The 18,448-nt window shown below is 39.6% G+C and overlaps 1 protein-coding gene across 1 annotated transcript; it reads left to right on the forward strand.

The window, feature by feature from the left end:
- Positions 1-16,372: 16,372 nt before the first annotated feature.
- LOC104451654 (UPF0496 protein At1g20180) lies at positions 16,373-17,863 on the forward strand. Its single transcript, XM_039314422.1, has 2 exons — positions 16,373-16,430; positions 16,797-17,863. Exons 1-2 carry the CDS (start codon positions 16,373-16,375, stop codon positions 17,861-17,863), a joined length of 1,125 nt encoding a protein of 374 aa, XP_039170356.1.
- Positions 17,864-18,448: the final 585 nt, after the last annotated feature.

Genomic DNA, 18,448 nt, shown 5'->3' on the forward strand with positions numbered 1-18,448 from the left:
TATGGTTGGCTTTCTAGATGGATATATCATCTACAAGATTGAATATCTTTATTGAAATCAATTTAGATAAATCAAATCTTTTCAGATTGCAAGTAGGAAAGAATCTACTTATGAAAGCCAAGATCCTAATTGTATGGGCGAATAGGATTGATGGGCTTTCATCACAATCTTCAAATGACTCGAGATCTCCTTGATTGATTCTGTCCAATTGGTAGATTGGAAGAATTCCTTTGGAAAGTGCCAACGGTCAAGACGGGCATGAAGGAGTATTTAAGGCGAACTCTCTAGTTGTTCGATAGAGTACGTGAAAGAGAAATTTCAAAGTCTAAAGCTTTTCATTTCCTTGTTAATCCAAATACTGAGCTCAAAGTTGTATACGAAAGAGATAAACACTTAGTGAGACTTCGTGAGAGACCAGTAGAGACTCTTCACTGTGAAGTCAAGATTGCAAAGCTGTAAAATCTTTTTTGATTCCTAGTGGAATCCAGTCAGTAGGCTATCAGCGTGGAGAGTGCATGTAGGCTTGATATAAGCCAAACCATTATAATTTATGTGCTCTTATTCTCCTCCCTAAACTTCTTTAGTTTGTTCATAATTCTATTTAACTGCTAAAGTCTGAATTTGCTTAAAGTTTGTTGTTTTTCAGACTTAGTTTTAAAAGCGAAATATTTTTACTGTTCTTTGCGAAAAATTGTCTTCACACCTATTCACCCCCTCTAGGTGTTCATACTAACATTTACATTCGTTTCGTTCGGTCAACACTAGCAGAATGCCCCCTATTGTGGACTCGCTTCTTGTCTTCACGCTGCATCCCCTAGCCCATGTCCAGCCCATCTTGCACCGCTCCACACTTCAGCAATTCGGCCAAGCCTAGCATCGAATCGAGCAGCCCTCCTCGCCTCCAGTCCAGCCCAGAATTTAGCCTCAAAGCAAGTAGAAGTCAGGTTGAAGCTCAGCCCTAGCTGTGCTGTCTTGGGTCATTTTTAGCCCGGTTTGAGCTCCCTTTGATGTTGTTGTAGGCTCGTGTTTCACTTGTCGTTGTGTTGCCATCATTGTGAGCTCACCGACTCACTAATCCCATGAGTTTACTCACTAAACCTTGCTTATAAAGTTAATGATGCTTAAGGGGTGTTTACATTAAGTTAAGATTGGATTAGTGTAATCAGTAGTGTGTTTAGTTAAAGTAGATTGGTTAAATTAGTTAATTATGTGGTTAGTGATTATAGTTAGTTTAATATGTGGTCTTGTAGTTAGGATGGTTTGGGTAATTTAATTAGTCCAATAAGTAGTTAGATTACCATTATTAGGCCTAAGTATGTATTTATTGATTTAATGTGCATTTATTTAATTAATTTTGCTATTTATTTAATTATTTAATATTTTCTGGAAATTATGCTGGATAGCTCGTAGCTGGAATTTCGTGCTGATCATGGTGTGATTAGTTTATGCGATTGAATGATTATTTGTGCAATTGAGTGGTGATTGTGATTTTTGATTAATTATTTCAAAATTATGAAATTTTGTTATTTAATTAGAAAATACCGGGTGTCGGGTTTTGGCACAAAAAATGTTTTTAAGTACTATATTATATGGTGGGATTTTCAAAAGGAAGAGTATCGGTTTTATGGTTCGATATGACCGTGTACCCACACATGATTATTTTTACCAGGTGTTTTTAATACAAAGAAAATAGGCCAAGCGCATCATTTGAATTGAGGCATTTGAGTGCAATGCACAATGTCCTTGGCCAAGATTGGATGGTTGTGTGAGGGTTATGAGAACCCGTCACCCGATGTACGCCGAGTGGACAATACTCCTATGTGGAATGCCCCTAACAACGGATGCCAATCGCAGTAGAGGCTGGGCCGATGGTCCTATATGGAATGTCGTCTTGAGGTATACGTTGTCGTGCTTGATGGTGTGAGACAATGCCCGATTACGCCAGAAGACCACTGTGTGTCGGGTAGGCCGTGCCTGTGGGGGCAGTAATCAATTGGAACATGTAAATAATTGAGATAAACGCACCTGATTATGAGACAAAATTATGTGGCACGAAATGGGACATGTCATAACGATTTGACCGTATAATCGGGACCCTTGTTATTGATTGAGCTATGTGAGACATTCCAATTGATGTGTGCATTTATTATATGCTTTTATTATAAAAATTGTACTAATGTGCAGGGAGGTGCTGAGGCGATGTGAGTTTTCTGTGATGTGTGGTTAGACTGCCTCTAGACGTATTACCTTCCTAATCGGGGTTTAGGGTGTGAGCTCACTAAGATTTATTTTCACCCCGTCGTGGGTTACTATTTTCAGGTACCTAGTGTGGAGAATTTGGAGCCCAAGGCGAAAGGGTCTGGAGCGTAGGTGGCCTAGAGTTTTCTTTTTGACTTAAACTTTGGTTGTTTATGAAAGTGTGTTTTGTAAAAATTGTTGTCTTGTTTTTCTATCCCATGTTGTGTCACGCCCCGATCCTCGGGCGCGCGCCCATCCCTTACTTGGTCGATTTATTTGCGACGTCCCAGGAAGGTCGCCGACCCATTCATTTATATATGCATGCAAAAGCTTAATAAAATCCCCAGACAATCAAACAATGGGATAGAAAAGTAGGATCATATTTTTCAAACCAAGACGAGTCTTTATAGACCAACTGGTTAATTACAAACTTAGGCTGTTTACAAAATTACGGCTTATCAAAAAGGGAACTGTCTTAACATCCACTAGTCAGACCCATTTGCCAATTCTTCAGCCTCCACCTTCCGAACTCCAGGACTTCCGGTCCTCCACGATCGTCATCTAGGGACCTGAAATATTTTTCCCCAAACCGGGATGAGACTATGTCTCAGCAAGTTCTACCCCACTAAGACCCAATTAGGAAGCCAATACACCATAGGGGCTGCCTAAGCACAACACAGGTCAAAGGGGCTTACCTTGGCATCAGTTCCTTCCTGCACATCAGTTCAATTAATAATATTTATAACTATAGGAAACAATCACGTTCCACCAATCAGATCGACTTAGCGATCAATCGACTTAATCGATTACATGTCACTACGACCTTTCCCTGGTCGGTACATTCAATACTATCTATAAAGTCCGACCATAGTCTAGGACTGCTCACCCAAAGCTGATAATAGATAGCATAGCTCGCCCAAAGCTGATAGATTAGGGCCCCCAGGCCAATTTAGTATACTATATATGCTCGCCCAAAGCTGATAGATTAGGGCCCTCAGGCCAATCCAGTATACTATATATGCTCGCCCAAAGCTGATAAATATATCGCTCGCCCAAAGCTGATAATAGGGTATACTGCTCACCCAAAGCTGACATATCGCCCAAAGGCTGATATAATATACCACTCCAACCATATAGTAAATTCATCATTTTATCATTCACGATAAATAGCCGTGTGTGGGTACACAGTTGGCCTTAGCCAAAATATAATAATTTTACTTTAAAATATCCCACCAATTTCATTAGCCCATTACATATTTTTGGCGCTGTAAACCGACACCCGGTTATTTCTCCATCAATAAACCAAACTCGAGATAATTTAGGAATAAATCCTAAATTCACAATTAATTCGATTCAGCACAAATTAACACTCAAATAAATAAACGGACTGCACCACGACAATCAGCATGGAATTTCGGTCGTCGACCACCTCAATCTTAATTTCCGAAATTTAATTAATTAATTAGTTAATTTCGATAATTAATAATTAATTACAATGATTTCAATTTAGCTCAAACTGGAGCTCAATTAAATAAATGGACTTCACCACGATCATCGGCATAAAATTCCGGTCACTAACCATCCCAGTTGAATTTTCGGAAAATAAATAAATAAATAATTAATTAATTTCGAAAATTAAATAATTAATATTAAAAATTCAATTTAGCTCAAAATAAAGCCCGATTAAATAAACGGACTTCACCACAGTCATCAGCATAATATTCCGGTCACTAGCCATCTTAATTGAATTTTCGGAAAAATAATTAATTAATTAATTTAATTCTGAAAAATAATATTTAAATACCAAAAATTCCACTTAGGCCCGAAAAGCCTAATTGAAGCCCACTAAGGGTCGGGAAAAATCCCGAGATGCTTTTAATAAATAGTAGACTACGTCTACTTGCTAATTGCACAATCAATTTGTCTAATTTACATCACAATTGACTAATAAACACTAATCCATACTAATCTAACCACCTAAACCTAACTAATTAAAACTAATCAACCCTTAAATGTGATTAACCTACTAAGTAGGGATTAGTGAGTTAAACTCACCCGATTAGCGATCCGAGCGGCTCAAATCGACGGGGACGCCGAGGGGATCGATTCACTCCAAGGCGGGCCTAGCTTCCGGGGTCGGGAAGCCGGCCAAAATGGGCCATGAAGCCGCTGCCATACCCATTTTCTACTCTTCGCTCGCTGCTGGTTGAGGCCGGAAAAAGGGTTGATCCGGGGTCGGTTGGGGCATGCAAGGGCCGAGAGGGGCTAGGCGAAGCTCCGGCGGCTCAGGCGGAGGTGTACGGCGGTCCACGGTGGCTCCGGCAGTGACTCACGCTGCTGGACAGCTCGCTGGAACGGTGAGCTGGGCGAGAGAGGGAGGTTAAGGCGCGTGCGGCCAACAGCGGCGTGCGAGGGCGGTAGCACGGTGGCGAATGGCGGAGGGCGGCGGCATGGCGAGCAGTCGCTGGCTGCTCCGGCGTCCATCCCAGATCTGCTGGAGCGTTGGACATCACCCAGGGAGAAGAAGAAGAAGAAGCCGACACCAGTAGAAGGGAGAGAGGAAGACGGAGGGCGTGCAGGTGGTCGCGGAGCTGCGACGGCGTGCGGCGTGAGGCGGCGATGACGGCCTTGGCTCCGGCTTCACTGGTTCTTTGGCTTGTTGGGTTTCGAAGAAGAAGATGAAGAAGATGGAGGAAGCGGTCGCACGAGAGAGAGAGAGGGAGGAGAGAGAAGGAAGAAATGGGGGGCATTCTTTTTCTTTTTCTCTTTATTTAATCCCCCAAAGATGGCCCACCGTCATGTTCCACTATCTCCAATCTCCCATGACCTTAGTCTAATGGGTCCAATTTCTTTTTCCGCCGTGGCATAAAATCTTGTACACTTAATTCAATCAATTCTCAATCAATTCCATCCAATTGAAGCCCAATTAAATTAACCCATGTGTCCTCAACCTTCTTACGACTTTTCCCCATCAAATGATCCAACTTGCATATCCAAGATTCAATTAAAAGCGGTCTTCTGACAATCCCGAACATAAACGGCCTTACTTTGCTTTTCCGCCAAAAATCTCGGTTGTAGAAAAATCTTCTGAGGATGAGTCGACGTTCTTAAAATGAATATTGACTTGACAGAACTCTCAATTTCTGAATTCAGGTTCGATTTCATGGTTAATTTCACTTCGACACGTTTTTAGCGTGACCTAAGCTACCAGGTAGTTTTCAAAACTTTTTAGGACAAATAACTCGTGGTCGATTTTCTTCGAGCCACAATGAACCCACTCGACACAATGACGACTCTTGATTGTCGTGAAAATTTCGAGAATTCAAATACGAACACAGGGTACCAAAACGACAGTAAGATCAAGCTAGTGCCGGTCGACGAGAGTTTTCCAATTTAGTGGAGTCACCCATGATCGGTCACTCATCTCAGTCAAACCGACCTATCTCCGATCTTAATTCGATTTTATACTGTGTCACAATGGCCTCTAAAAATATTCATGGTCAAGAGCTCTGTCATTGGTCGAATTCTCAAGTCTATCTGCCTTAAAGTCCTTGATAGCTTACCCAGCTAGTCTAGTTATCTCGTGAGTGGCCAACTCAGAGAAAAACACTGTAGTCGCGTCGATGAAATGCCCAATTTATTTAATTGAAATCAGGACCCGAAAATCTGGATGTCACATGTTGAGTGTTGTTGGGGATTATTATTTTGCTTTTGCATGTGCAATAAATTGAATGGGTCGGTGACGCATCCTGGGACGTCGTTATCAACCACCGAGGGATGTGCGTACTCGAGGTTCGGGGCGTGACATGCACTGGGCGCAATATTATTTTGAAACTAAGTTGATTGACTTTGGTTGAGCTAATTTAGTCGAACCTATTATCATATTTGAGCAAGCAAAAGTTGGAAAATGTCCTCTATTGATAAGTTAATGCTGAGATAGCTAGTATAAGCACCTAGAGGGGGTTAATAGGTGTAAAAATAATTCTTCGTGATATAAGAACAATACTAAGCAGACAATAGAAAGGAAGTTCTTCTTTGGTTAACAAGACGAATTATGATCAAAGTAAAGTAGAGAGCAGGGAAGAGAAAATTGAACACAAGGTTTATAGTGGTCCGGCTTATTCCAAGCCTACGTCCACCCTTCCGCACTGACAGCCCACCGGCTGGATTTCACTATGAACAAAAGAGTTGTTACAACAAAGCTCTCCCTTGATTCCATAGTCTAGAAACTCTACCATACTTCCTCAAGGTCTCTCAAAGTATATACTCTCTTTTGTGTACAAGATTTCGCTCAGTAAATGAATTGACTAAGAACAAAGAGTTTTAGACTTTGGAATTCTTCTATCGCACACACACTCTAACAACTGGAACGTCTTCCTTTTATACTCATTTATGCCATCATACCCGTTGGCACTTACCAAAGGAATTCCTCCAATCTACCCGTTGGACGGAATCAATTAGGAAGATCATTCGAGCTATTAAAGGAACATGTCAATAGCCCATCAATCATGCTCGCCCATACAATCAAGATCTTGGTTTCCATAAGTAGAACCTTCCAAGTATACTTCGCCAATCATCGGATCCTTAATCTCTTAATCAATCATGATCAAATAAAGAATTCTGTTATGACATATCCAGCTAGGAGATCTTCTCCAGTTGATAAGGTTAAATCCTTAATAAAACACCCAGTTCTGGATAACCCATCTTCGACGGATTAGAAACTGTCAATGAGAATAGACTTTGAGTCTTGAGTCTGGCAGTCCAGAAGTCTTCAAACTTTGAATAGTAGAGTCTGCAGATCTTCAGACTAGACTGATAGAAACATTTTGTGAGCTTCAAAATACTCCAGGAAGATTTCTCCAACAATCTCCCAATTTTTTATGGTGACAAAACTTTCCTGCAGATTTGAATAACTTTGACCTGCAAAACATTACTCAAGCAAATATGGATATCTTATAAAGATAAATGGCTTAATAATAGCACTAGAATCTGCATCCACAGAAAATAGGTTAGTCTTGCATGTGAGTAAAGTCATTCCTAAGATATCAATAGTACTTAATATAGGCAATCAAATCCTAATCACAAATTCAGTCCACATCCAGACACTCAAGTCAAACATCAAAACAAACCAAAGTTAAACAAGTTTAAATTCAAGGTTTCAGTTTCAAATCTCACATCTCTCCCCCTTTTTGTCATCATAAAAAAGGTTGAGATGGAAAGAGAATGGATTCAAGAATGCTTGGGAACACGAACAAGTTGGAAATCTCCCATTGACCGGACAATGCCTTCCAGCTTTTTCAAGTCCTCCTTCAGTTGTGCCACATCTTCACCCTTAGCATTTGCCTGAATCTGAAGAGAAATGGCTTGGATCTGATCATTCAAAGAAACTGAAGAAGCTTGACCCGCATTCTGCAAATTCTGAACTTCGCATCCCATAGCATATATCTTACCCCGCATTTCCAAGAGAACATCAAGAATTCTGCGAACGTCTGCTGAATTTTCAGTCTACGTACTGGCTTCTACTCGATCAGATGGAGTAAAGACAAACGATGGCAAATCAGCATGGTCACGTAGATTGGGTGATGAAACATCATGTCCCTCTTCAGGAAATTGAGAGGCATAGATGTCTTCTGGATCTGCTGGAGAATGACTGACTCCTTCACTGGTAGCAGGATATGAGGACATTCCTCTTTTCTCATGGTCTCCCCCTGTTTCCATGCCTTCAGGTGGATAAGAGTGTTCCTCATGCTCTATTTCCACTTGATCTCCTCTCTCCTTTTCTTCTTCAATTCTTTCCTCCTCTTCATCTCCTTCTTCTACTTCTCTCTCTTCTATTTGTCTTTCCTCTGCTTCTTTCTCCTCTGCTTCCAAATTTTCTCTTTCTCCAGTCCTCTATTCTGTCTCATATGTGTCCTTTTCTTGTCTCTCCATTGATTCTGGAACAGAACGACTCAAGTTCTTCAATGCCATAGCAGAAATGGTGATGTCTTCCTCATCATCTTCATCCTCAACGACGTGAGCTCTTCTTTTCTTGGATGGAGCTACCATGGGCTCCTTTCCTTTTCTCTTTGCAGCCGAAGAGACTTGATGAGACTTAACAAGGGTTTTCTCCTTGAATTTCTCCAACGCCTTGTTGAGTTCCTTCAGATGCATTTTAGAGACCATTTTCAGTCCCATCACCATTTGATCGCACGATCGAACACAGAGAATTCATGGAGGCTGAACATTCAAATGTCTGAATAACTTTGTCACAAGAGCTGGATAAGGAAGTTGACCCTTGTCCTTCACCACTGCCCTGTACATGTGGAACATAATAGTATGTGGAAGAGAAAACTTTTTCCCAAAGATTGATGGCATACATCAGCTTTGCCTCGAGTTTGAAACATCGCTTTGAAGTAGATTTTGGTCTCGAGGCAATTAATCACAATCTTGTGAAGCAGAATGTTGAATGCACTCATCCTTGAGTAGGAAACCTTTCCCTCTGTCCTTCTATCCTTAACAAGTTCCAACGTAGTACGAGCAATAGACACACTAATGGGTTGATATCTCCCCCTTTCAACCCTAATCACATCGGCCAACATATCTACATCTACCACATAGTCCTGATCTCCGACGCTAAAAGAGAATCTATTCGCATACAATAAACTAAGATTCGAATAGAAATAAGCAGTGAGTTCAGCATAGGCTTCTGTAGAGTCAGAACATAACTGTTCAAGTTGAAGAAGACTGAATTTTTCCCTCAATTTAACATTCACAGCATCAAGGAAATCAAAGTCCACACTTCTAGGGTTTATTACCCCACGCTTCAACAACTTAGAGTATAGATGCTTTTGTTCCTCCGACCGAAACAAATCTGTCCTTTTTCCCCGAATTTTTGCCGCAACACCCATTCTCGGTTGAAACTGACTGTACAACTTGTCATCATCATTCCCATCTATCTGATTCAGCCCTCCAACACGAGGATCGATTGGGATATTTGCGAATGCCTCTTCCGCTGATCCAGCAAGGGCAATTCCCAAACGCTCCATTGTGCGTAAAAAGAAGGTTTCATTTTTGTACCATTTGTCTTTCAAAAATTCGTCAATGTAGTTCAAAGGAGTTCCACCCCTTTTTAAAACACGATAAAGCTTGCAGGTAAAAGAGGGCTTATAGACTCTTATAAGTTCTGCATCTTCAATTATTTCTTCCTTTTCTTGTCGAGCAACCTCCTGTTGTCTAGATGGAGAAGACGGACGCTGCTGAGAATGTTGTGGGCTCTGCTGCTGACTAGGAAACTCTTCTTCTTCGGTGAGATCGAAGTGCGTAGGCCCCTCACGCATTTGCTGTGGTCCCCTATTCGCGATCCTCGAAGACTTTCTTTAGGAAGACATTTTTCACAGTCTTTGAGAGATTCCAAGCTTGTTTTCCCAAGAAAGATGACAACTTTTCGAAGATTAAACAAGAGAAGAAGATAGAAATGGAAGATCGGTACTCTCTTAGGGTTTTTGTGAGTGAAACAAAGAGAAATCGACAGTATATATAACAGTCGAAGAGAGGCATACGGAACGTCATAAAAGAAAGTAAAAAGATGCCTTTTTAAAAAATAACTGCCTTTTTTCGAAAAATTAGATAATTTTCATTTAAAAAATAACTCCATTTTCGAAAAGGAAACGCAGCAATAATCACGTCAATTAAAGATGGCAATAATCAAACACGGTTGATGATCGTACCTTTTCGAGATGAGAATCGAGACATAAGAAAATAACTTACGAAAGAAAATCTTGATCGTTTGAGTCTAGGAGTCTCTAGACTTTAACTTCTTCAAACTTCAAGATGTTGAGTCTGGAACAGATGATTTCAAATTGATTTTTCTCCAAAGGCTTTGTAAATATATTCGCCCATTGGTTCTTTGAGTCAACAAACTGAATCGAAACTTCTCCATTTTGAACATGATCTCTAATGAAGTGATGTCGAATCTCTATATGCTTTGCTCTTGAGTGAAGCATTGGATTCTTGGTGAAATTGATTGCACTGGTGTTGTCACAGTTAATCTCCGTGCATGAATCTTTAATTCCAAAGTCTCTTAGCTGTTGTTTTATCCATAGAATTTGTGAACAACAACTTCCAAGAGCTACATATTCCGCTTCTGCTGTAGAAAGAGCTATTGTACTTTACTTTCTTGAAAACCAAGATACTGTCCTGCTACCAAGTAGTTGACAGGTACCCGAGGTGCTCTTTCTATCAACTCTGCATCCAGCTAGGTCTGCGTTTGAATATCCAAGAAGAGTAAAGTCTCCCTTTTTAGGATACCAAAGACCAATGCTCAAAGTTGATGCAATGTATTTGATAATACGCTTTGCGGCACTCAGATGAGATTCTTTTGGGTCTGCTTGAAATCTAGCACAAATGCAAACACTAAATGGAATGTCAGGTCTAGAAGCAGTAAGATAAAGAAGTGAACCAATGATACTCCTGTATAGCTTCTGGTCAACTTTCTTTCCTCATTCATCTTTGTCTATCTTCAAAGAGCTTGACATTGATATATCAGTCTTTTTGCAATTTTTCAATTCAAACTTTTTGACAAGATCATTGGCATATTTTTCTTGATGAATAAAAGTTCCTTATTTTAGTTGTTTCACTTGAAGCCCGAGAAAGAAGGTTAACTCACCCATCATGCTCATTTCAAATTTATCCTGCATAGACTTAGAGAATTTCTTGCACAAGCTTTCATTAGAGGATCCAGAAATAATATTATCAACATATATTTGAACAAGCAGAAAACTTTTGTTTTCTCTTTTGATAAACAGAGTAGTGTCTACTTTACCTTTTACAAAGCCGTTTTGAATTAAAAACTTACTTAGCCTGTCATACCAAGCTCGAGGTGCTTGCTTTAAACCATATAAGGCATTTTTCAGTCTGAATACTGAGTCTGGTTTCCTTGGGTCTTTAAACCCAGGTGGTTGTTCCACATAGACTTCCTCATGGATAAATCCATTCAGGAAAGCACTTTTGATGTCCATTTGGAATAACCTGAAATTCTTATAACAAGCAAAAGCAAGTAATAATCGAATTGCTTCTAACCTTGCTACTGGTGCGTAAGTCTCGTCATAGTCTATCCCTTCTTCTTGCGCATATCCCTTGGACACGAGACTTGCTTTGTTTCTTTCGACCTTTCATTTCTCGTTCATCTTGTTCTTGAAAACCCATTTAGTTCCAATAATATATTTACCTTTCGGTTTAGGAGTCAACTCCCAGACATCATTAATGCTGAATTGCCTGAGTTCTTCTTGCATAGCTTCAATCCAGCTTTCATCAGATAAAGCTTATTCTATGCTTTTGGGTTTTATTTCAGAAATAAGAGCCACAGCACTAGACTCTTCGCGCCTTTTGGATCTTGTGCGAATTCCTTCATTAATATCGCTAATAATGAGATCTTTGGGATGACTGGACTTATGCTTCCAGTTACTAGTTGATTTGTCAGATTGATGATCACTTTCTTCATTTGAATCTTCAACAATCATTTGTTGTTGGTCTTTCGAAGTCTAAGCTGCTTCTTGAGATTTAGACTTTGTAGAGTCTGGAGCAGATTCAGATTCTTCAAGATGAGTCTGAATAGATTCGTTTTGCATAGAATCTTGGAATTTGACATTCATTGATTCCTCCACAGATTGAGTCTTCTTGTTGTAGACTCTATACACTTTGCTTGTGGTTGAATATCCAAGGAAGATGCATTCGTCTGATTTTTCTTCAAACTTGCCAACTCGATCATTTGCATTTTTCAATATAAAGCATTTACATTCAAACACATGAAAATATGAAACAATAGCCTTCTTTTCTTTGAATAACTCATAGGGGGTTTTTTCCAGAATTGGTCTTAGAAAAACTCTATTAATAATATAACATGTTGTAGAAACTGCTTCAGCCCAAAAATGTGAAGAGATGTTACATTCAATTAAAAGAGTTCTAGCCATTTCTTGAAGCGACTTATTCTTTCTTTCCACAACTTCGTTTTGTTCTGGAGTATATGGAGAGGAGAACAAATGCTGAAAACCAGATTCATCACAAAACTTTGTAAAATCTTGATTTTCAAATTCACCTCCATGGTCTGTTCTTATACTTGAAATAACATACCATTTTTTTTTTTTTTCATTTTGAACCTTTTTAGCAAACTTTTCAAAGTAAGAGAAGGTTTTAGACTTACTTGCTAGGAAATATACCTAGGTAAATCGTGAGTAGTCATCCACAATTACTAGGCAATATTTCTTACCTCAAATACTTTGAGTTCTGGTTGGTCCAAAGAGATCCATATGCAGGAGCTGCAGTACACGATTAATGGAAACTTGATTTATTGGTTTAAAGGAATTTCTTACCTGCTTTCCCAATATGCATGATGTACATAGATCAGACTTTTGGTATGATAGATTGGGTAAACCACGAACAAGCCTTTTTGTTGAAATTTTGGCTATCTGCTTCATATTGATGTGCCCAAGTTTTCTGTGCCATAAGTTCGCTTCGTCTTGAATTGAGATCAGACATTGCGATTCATCTGGTTTCACACCCAAGAGGTAGATATTTCCATGTCTTCGACCCATGAATGACTGAGTAGAATCTTTACTGGTTCCTGAACATATTCCCTCTTGAAAGTTGATTTTGAAACTGGTATCACACAGCTGACTGATACTTAGCAGATTGTAGTTGAGTCATTCCACTAAGGAAACATTGCTTATTGTGAGGTTTCCAATCTTTATAGTTCCAAATCCCACAATTCTTCCTTCGCCGTTTCCTCCAAATGAGACTTTTCCACCATTTACTTGAACGAGCTTTACGAAACAATTTGAATCTCCTGTCATATGAGCATCCACTATCCAGATACCATTTTACCTTTTTTTCTTGATAGTGACCTGCATTTAAATCAGAAACTCAAACTTTCTTTGGTACCCATATTTTCTTGGGTCCATTGGTGTTAGTATAACATGCGGTTTTTGCCTATACTTTCTTAACAGGTTTCCAAACCATAGGACATTCTTTTTCAAAATGATCTGCACTATTGCACTTTGAACATTTGAGAGCATTGCGACCTACTGGTTTTACAAAGATCTTTTTAAAATGATTTTTGTAAGCATCTCTTGTGGGTCTTTGCTTAATTATTTCCTTTACTTTAGGAAAATCAATTAAATGAATGGTTTCCGCAGACATTCCCAAACCAGATTTATTGAAATAAGGTCTTTGAACAAAAAGAATTTTTTCCAGTTTCTCAAATCCTATAGAAAATCTTTTAGAAATATTTGAGATATCAATTTTCAAGAATGTATTTTCTTTTGAAAGATTGCCTTCATTTTCTTTCAAGGTAGAAACATTTTTGTCTAAAACTTTGACCTTTTCTTTCAAAACATTTTCTTGTTGTTTTAGTGCAGAATTTTCCTTTTTAAGTTCGGAAATCCTTTTAAGAGAAGTCTTAAGACTGAAACACAACTCATCAATGTATTTAGAAACTTTAATAGGGTTTTTAAAGTTACTCACCTCAAATTCACTGTCTGAATCTGATTATGTCTCGAAGTTGGAATCTGAATCCGATTGTGCCATCAAACATATAATGGCATAATCATCATCACTTTCTTCACACTCTGTATCACTCCAGGTTTCTACTTTAAGAGCCTTTCGATACTTTTCAGCTTTTCCTTTCTTCTTCCTCAGAAGAGGACAGTTGGGTCTGATGTGTCCCTTTTTCTTGCATTCAAAGCAGACTACATCTTTGTTTGATTCATCATCCTCAACAGACTTAGTCTGTTGCTTTTGAAAACTTTGTTTCTTTGGATTGAATCTTCTTCCTTTTCTGTTCAGTTTTCTGAATCTTCTTATCATGAGAGCAAGCTCTTCGTCATCCATATCGTCTTCAAAATCTGTGATATCAGAATCATCATTAGATTTTAATGCAATGGATTTATTACCTTTAGGATCTTCATCTTCGTTGATTCACTCTACTTCATAAGACTGAAGAGTCCCAACCAATTCATCGACCGAAAGTGGCATAATTCTTTGTGTCTCCCTTATTGAGGTCTTTATGTGATTCCAATCATTAGAGAGTCCACGCAGAAACTTGTTTACTTTCATGGGATCAGAAATTGGTTGCCCTTGATTTTCAAGGCCATTCACGATCTCTGTAAAACGACTAAACATGTCAGTGATAGATTCTCCAAATTTCATTTTGAATGCTTCATATTGACCGAGCAGAATGTTGATTCTGGTTTCTTTCACTCAATCAGTTCCTTCATAAGTGATGTGTAATCTATCCTAGACTTCTTTAGCTGTAGAATAAGAAGATATTCTGTTATATTCAGTAGGTGACAATACACAATATAAAGAATAAATTGCTTTTGCATCAAGAGTTTGTCTCTTGATTATCTCTTTCTTAGTCATTTCACTAAACTCAACAGTATCTTTTCCTCTCTCTGAGATAGGTGCAGCTTTAGGAATGATTCCTTTGTCCACAACGTCCCATTCCAGAGGATCCTTTGATTTTAGGAATGCCTTCATCTTGTTTTTCCATATGTTGTAATCCTTTCTATCAAAGTAAGGCGGTCTGGTATTACTTTGCCCTTCTACCAGCCTTGGAGCTAATATACTAGTCATGGATCTTTAACTCTGAAGTAAAACACTTCAAACAAAGTGAGTACACAGGCTCTGATACCAATTGAGATAGCTAGTATAAGCACCTAGAGGGGGGTGAATAGATGTAAAAATAATTCTTCGTGATATAAGAACAATACTAAGCAGACAATAGAAAGGAAGTTCTTCTTTGGTTAACAAGACGAATTATGATTAAAGTAAAGCAGAGAGTAGGGAAGAGAAAATTGAACACAAGGTTTATAGTGGTTCGGCTTATTCCAAGCCTACGTCCACTCTTCCGCACTGATAGCCCACCGGCTGGATTTCACTATGAACAAAAGTGTTGTTGCAGCAAAGCTCTCCCTTGATTCCACAGTGTAGAAACTCTACCACACTTCCTCAAGGTCTCTCAAAGTATATACTCTCTTTTGCGTACAAGATTTCGCTTAGTAAATGAATTGACTAAAAACAAAGAGCTTCAGACTTTGGAATTCTTCTATCGCGCACACACTCGAACAACTGGAATGTCTTCCTTTTATACTCCTTTATGCCATCATACCCGTTGGCACTTACCAAAGGAATTCCTCCAATCTACCCATTGGACGGAATCAATTAGGAAGATCATTCGAGCTATTAAAGGAACATGTCGATAGCCCATCAATCCTACTCGCCCATACAATCAGGATCTTGGTTTCCATAAGTAGAACCTTCCAAGTATACTTCGCCAATCATCGGATCCTTAATCTCTGAATCAATCATGATCAAATAAAGAATTCCGTTATGACATATCCAGCCAAGAGATCTTCTCCAATCGATAAGGTTAAATCTTTAATGAAACACCCAGTTCTGGATAACCCATCTTCGACGGATTAGAAACTGTCAATGAGAATAGACTTTGAGTCTTAAGTCTGGTAGTTCGGAGGTCTTTAGACTTTGAATAGTAGAGTCTGCAAATCTTCAGACTAGACTGATGGAAACGTTTTGTCAGCTTCAAAATACTTCAGGAAGATTTCTCCAACAAATGCACATCTAATTTAGAAACAAACCAAGAACAATGTTAGATAAGTGCCTGGTAGGAAACTTGTCAATCATAAAATAGTACGTGAGGGCCACGAAAAGAAAGCTCACTCGCATCGCATGTCGGTTCTATCTAGCCATAAGTGGAAGCTCATAAAAAGTGGATCAGATTATTCCGAGTCATATACGATTACTATAAACGATTTAGATATTATTCCTTATTAGGATTTAACTCCTCTAAATTGAATTCCTCCACAGAGTTGGAAAAAATCCATGCCCTTAGAGGCCACATTTATCTTTCATCTCTTCCTTCAGTGGAGTGAACCTCCCTAAGGTAAAATATCTAGCCCCTTTTTTTGTGGCTATAAGGTAAACACATAGCCAGCTTCTAGGCGTTTGTAAGCACTTAAGAAAAAAAAAAGGTGTGACCTCTATATATACAGCCTCATTCGCTTGTTCCCGATATCTCTTTCAAGCCCCCTGAGAAAAGGATTGAAAGCTTCTTCGAGCAAACTTTTGGTCTCAATATCACATGGCTCAGCTCATGAAGTCGGTGTTTCCCAAGACGAGATCTTCATTTCCGACCACCAGTATGTCGTCTCTCTCATATCAATTTCTCTCTCTGCTAGTCCTTCTTTTATCTAATTGGTGATTGGAACAATGAAAGTAAACTGTGTTCTCACAAATCTTTTTGAGCAAATTGACGTTTTGCACTCTATATGTTCCGAGCTGCTGAGTTTTGAATCCTCTTGTTTCTCTTGCATTTCGTTGTATATCCTCTATGAAAAGCAGATTAGTTGATAAGAACTTCCGGGTGGTTGAATATTTATGTATTTTTTCGAACGGAGATTGGTGGTTTATAATTCATGGCCGTACAAAATTCCTGGAGCAAAGAATGGGCCTAATAAATTATAATGGCTATGAGATCATATCATTGAGCCTTTTCTGTTTGTCAGGTGAGTCCCAGAAGGAACGTCTAAACAGCATGTCTAGCAAGCCGAGCAGCGTCAATGGAGAGTACACACAAGCTTTCAGGACCAAGTCCTACGTGGAAATGTATGCTAAAGTCCAATCCCATATTGGAAGAACAAGCATAGGCAGATCGCTCCCGTTGCTGCCTCCGTCAGCCGATGCCCATAGTATGGCGCACCTGTCAGAATGGCTCCTCGAGCCTGGGCAGGAAACCCTCACGAACATGATCAAGACCTTGAATTTCCATGGTCTTCTTGTTGACTACTTCCAGATGAGCTCATACGCGTGTGATGTGTGCGAGTTGCTCCTCTGGGGCATCTACCAGATCCGCACCAATTACCAAAGGATCAGAAGAGCAACCAAGTTGGCAAAACTAGTATTTGAAGATGCAAGTCATGCAGACGAACAGAGCCGTCTGATATGCCGAGAGCTGTCCGCATTTGCCTCTCTGACAAACCCTTTATTTGCGATCGCTGTGGTCCAGTTCCCAGGTATGCATGATAATCACATGGCATTGTTTCATGAGTTAACATCCAAGCGCAAGCAGATGCGGCGGAGAATGAAGCTGGCTAGGGCTTGCAAGAGGGTAGGAGGGCTTGGGCTGGTGGTCTCCTCTGCCGTGATCTCGGCCACAGCGCTGGTGCTGGCAAGCTGTAGCACCGGGATGTGCAATAGGAAAGGGAAGTCCATTAGGTCACCATCATATCCAGAGAAAAGCTCATCGACCCAAGCAGTTTGCGCACAACTTGATGTCACAGCGAAAGGGGTCTACATACTGGCTAATGATATGGACACAGTAAGCACGTTCGCGGGGAGACTGCACGATGATGTTGAACATGGCAGATCGAGGTCCAGGATGGTGGTGAGGAATTATGCGAAGACAGGCAATATGGTGAGGGAGGTTGTGAATGAGTTTTTTGATGCGCACAATGCCCGTTTCTTGCAGCAGGTGGAGGAGCTGGAAAAGCATATTTACCTGTGCCTTCTCACCATGAACAGGTCAAGAAGGCTGGTTGTGGAAGAGATCTTAACCTCTCAATCCACAAGCTGAATCAAAGTGGTTATTGATCAGTTTATCTGACAAATAATTGCTTGTCTATTTGAACATTTTTGTGATTGCTGCCAATGGCCTACGCCATTTGAGATGTTTCATGACAAGGGGTTTTATCAGATGCTTTTATTGTGTGCATATTTTTCCAGTAAAACTTGAATGGACAACTTAGCCTTTGGACATCACTTGATGTGATCGTATTCAGTTAAATTTGTTCTCTTCATCCCCTTCAGTTCACTTTTATCCCCTTCATTATGATTTCATAATACCTTATTGTGATCCCACATTCAATTTATTTTTTCCAAATTAATTTCATTAACCTCTATAGTCCACATTTGAGATACGTGAGTCATATGAAGCGGTGCAAATGAAATAAAGGGGTCTTCTTCTTATGATTGAGGAAACAAATCATCAATGTTGAGAGGGCAATTGGCTTGATATATACCCATTCATCGACTATTCAACGCTCCGCGATTAAGGTTATCAATTGAACTACATCAATAGTTGGAGGCTAGTAAAATCTTCACGTTTTCACATTTGATTTTGTTTATGAGTGAATTTTGTCCATCCATGTATAATTGGGAT

The sequence above is a fragment of the Eucalyptus grandis genome, chromosome 6 (assembly GCF_016545825.1).
Source record: "Eucalyptus grandis isolate ANBG69807.140 chromosome 6, ASM1654582v1, whole genome shotgun sequence".
Classification (NCBI taxonomy): domain Eukaryota; kingdom Viridiplantae; phylum Streptophyta; class Magnoliopsida; order Myrtales; family Myrtaceae; genus Eucalyptus; species Eucalyptus grandis.

Coding starts and splice junctions, on each gene's coding strand:
- LOC104451654 (XM_039314422.1), top strand. CDS start 16,373: ATGGCTCAGCTCATGAAGTCGGTGTTTCCCAAGACGAGATCTTCATTT. Junction 16,431..16,796: donor ATCTTCATTTCCGACCACCA/GTATGTCGTCTC, acceptor TCTGTTTGTCAG/GTGAGTCCCAGAAGGAACGT.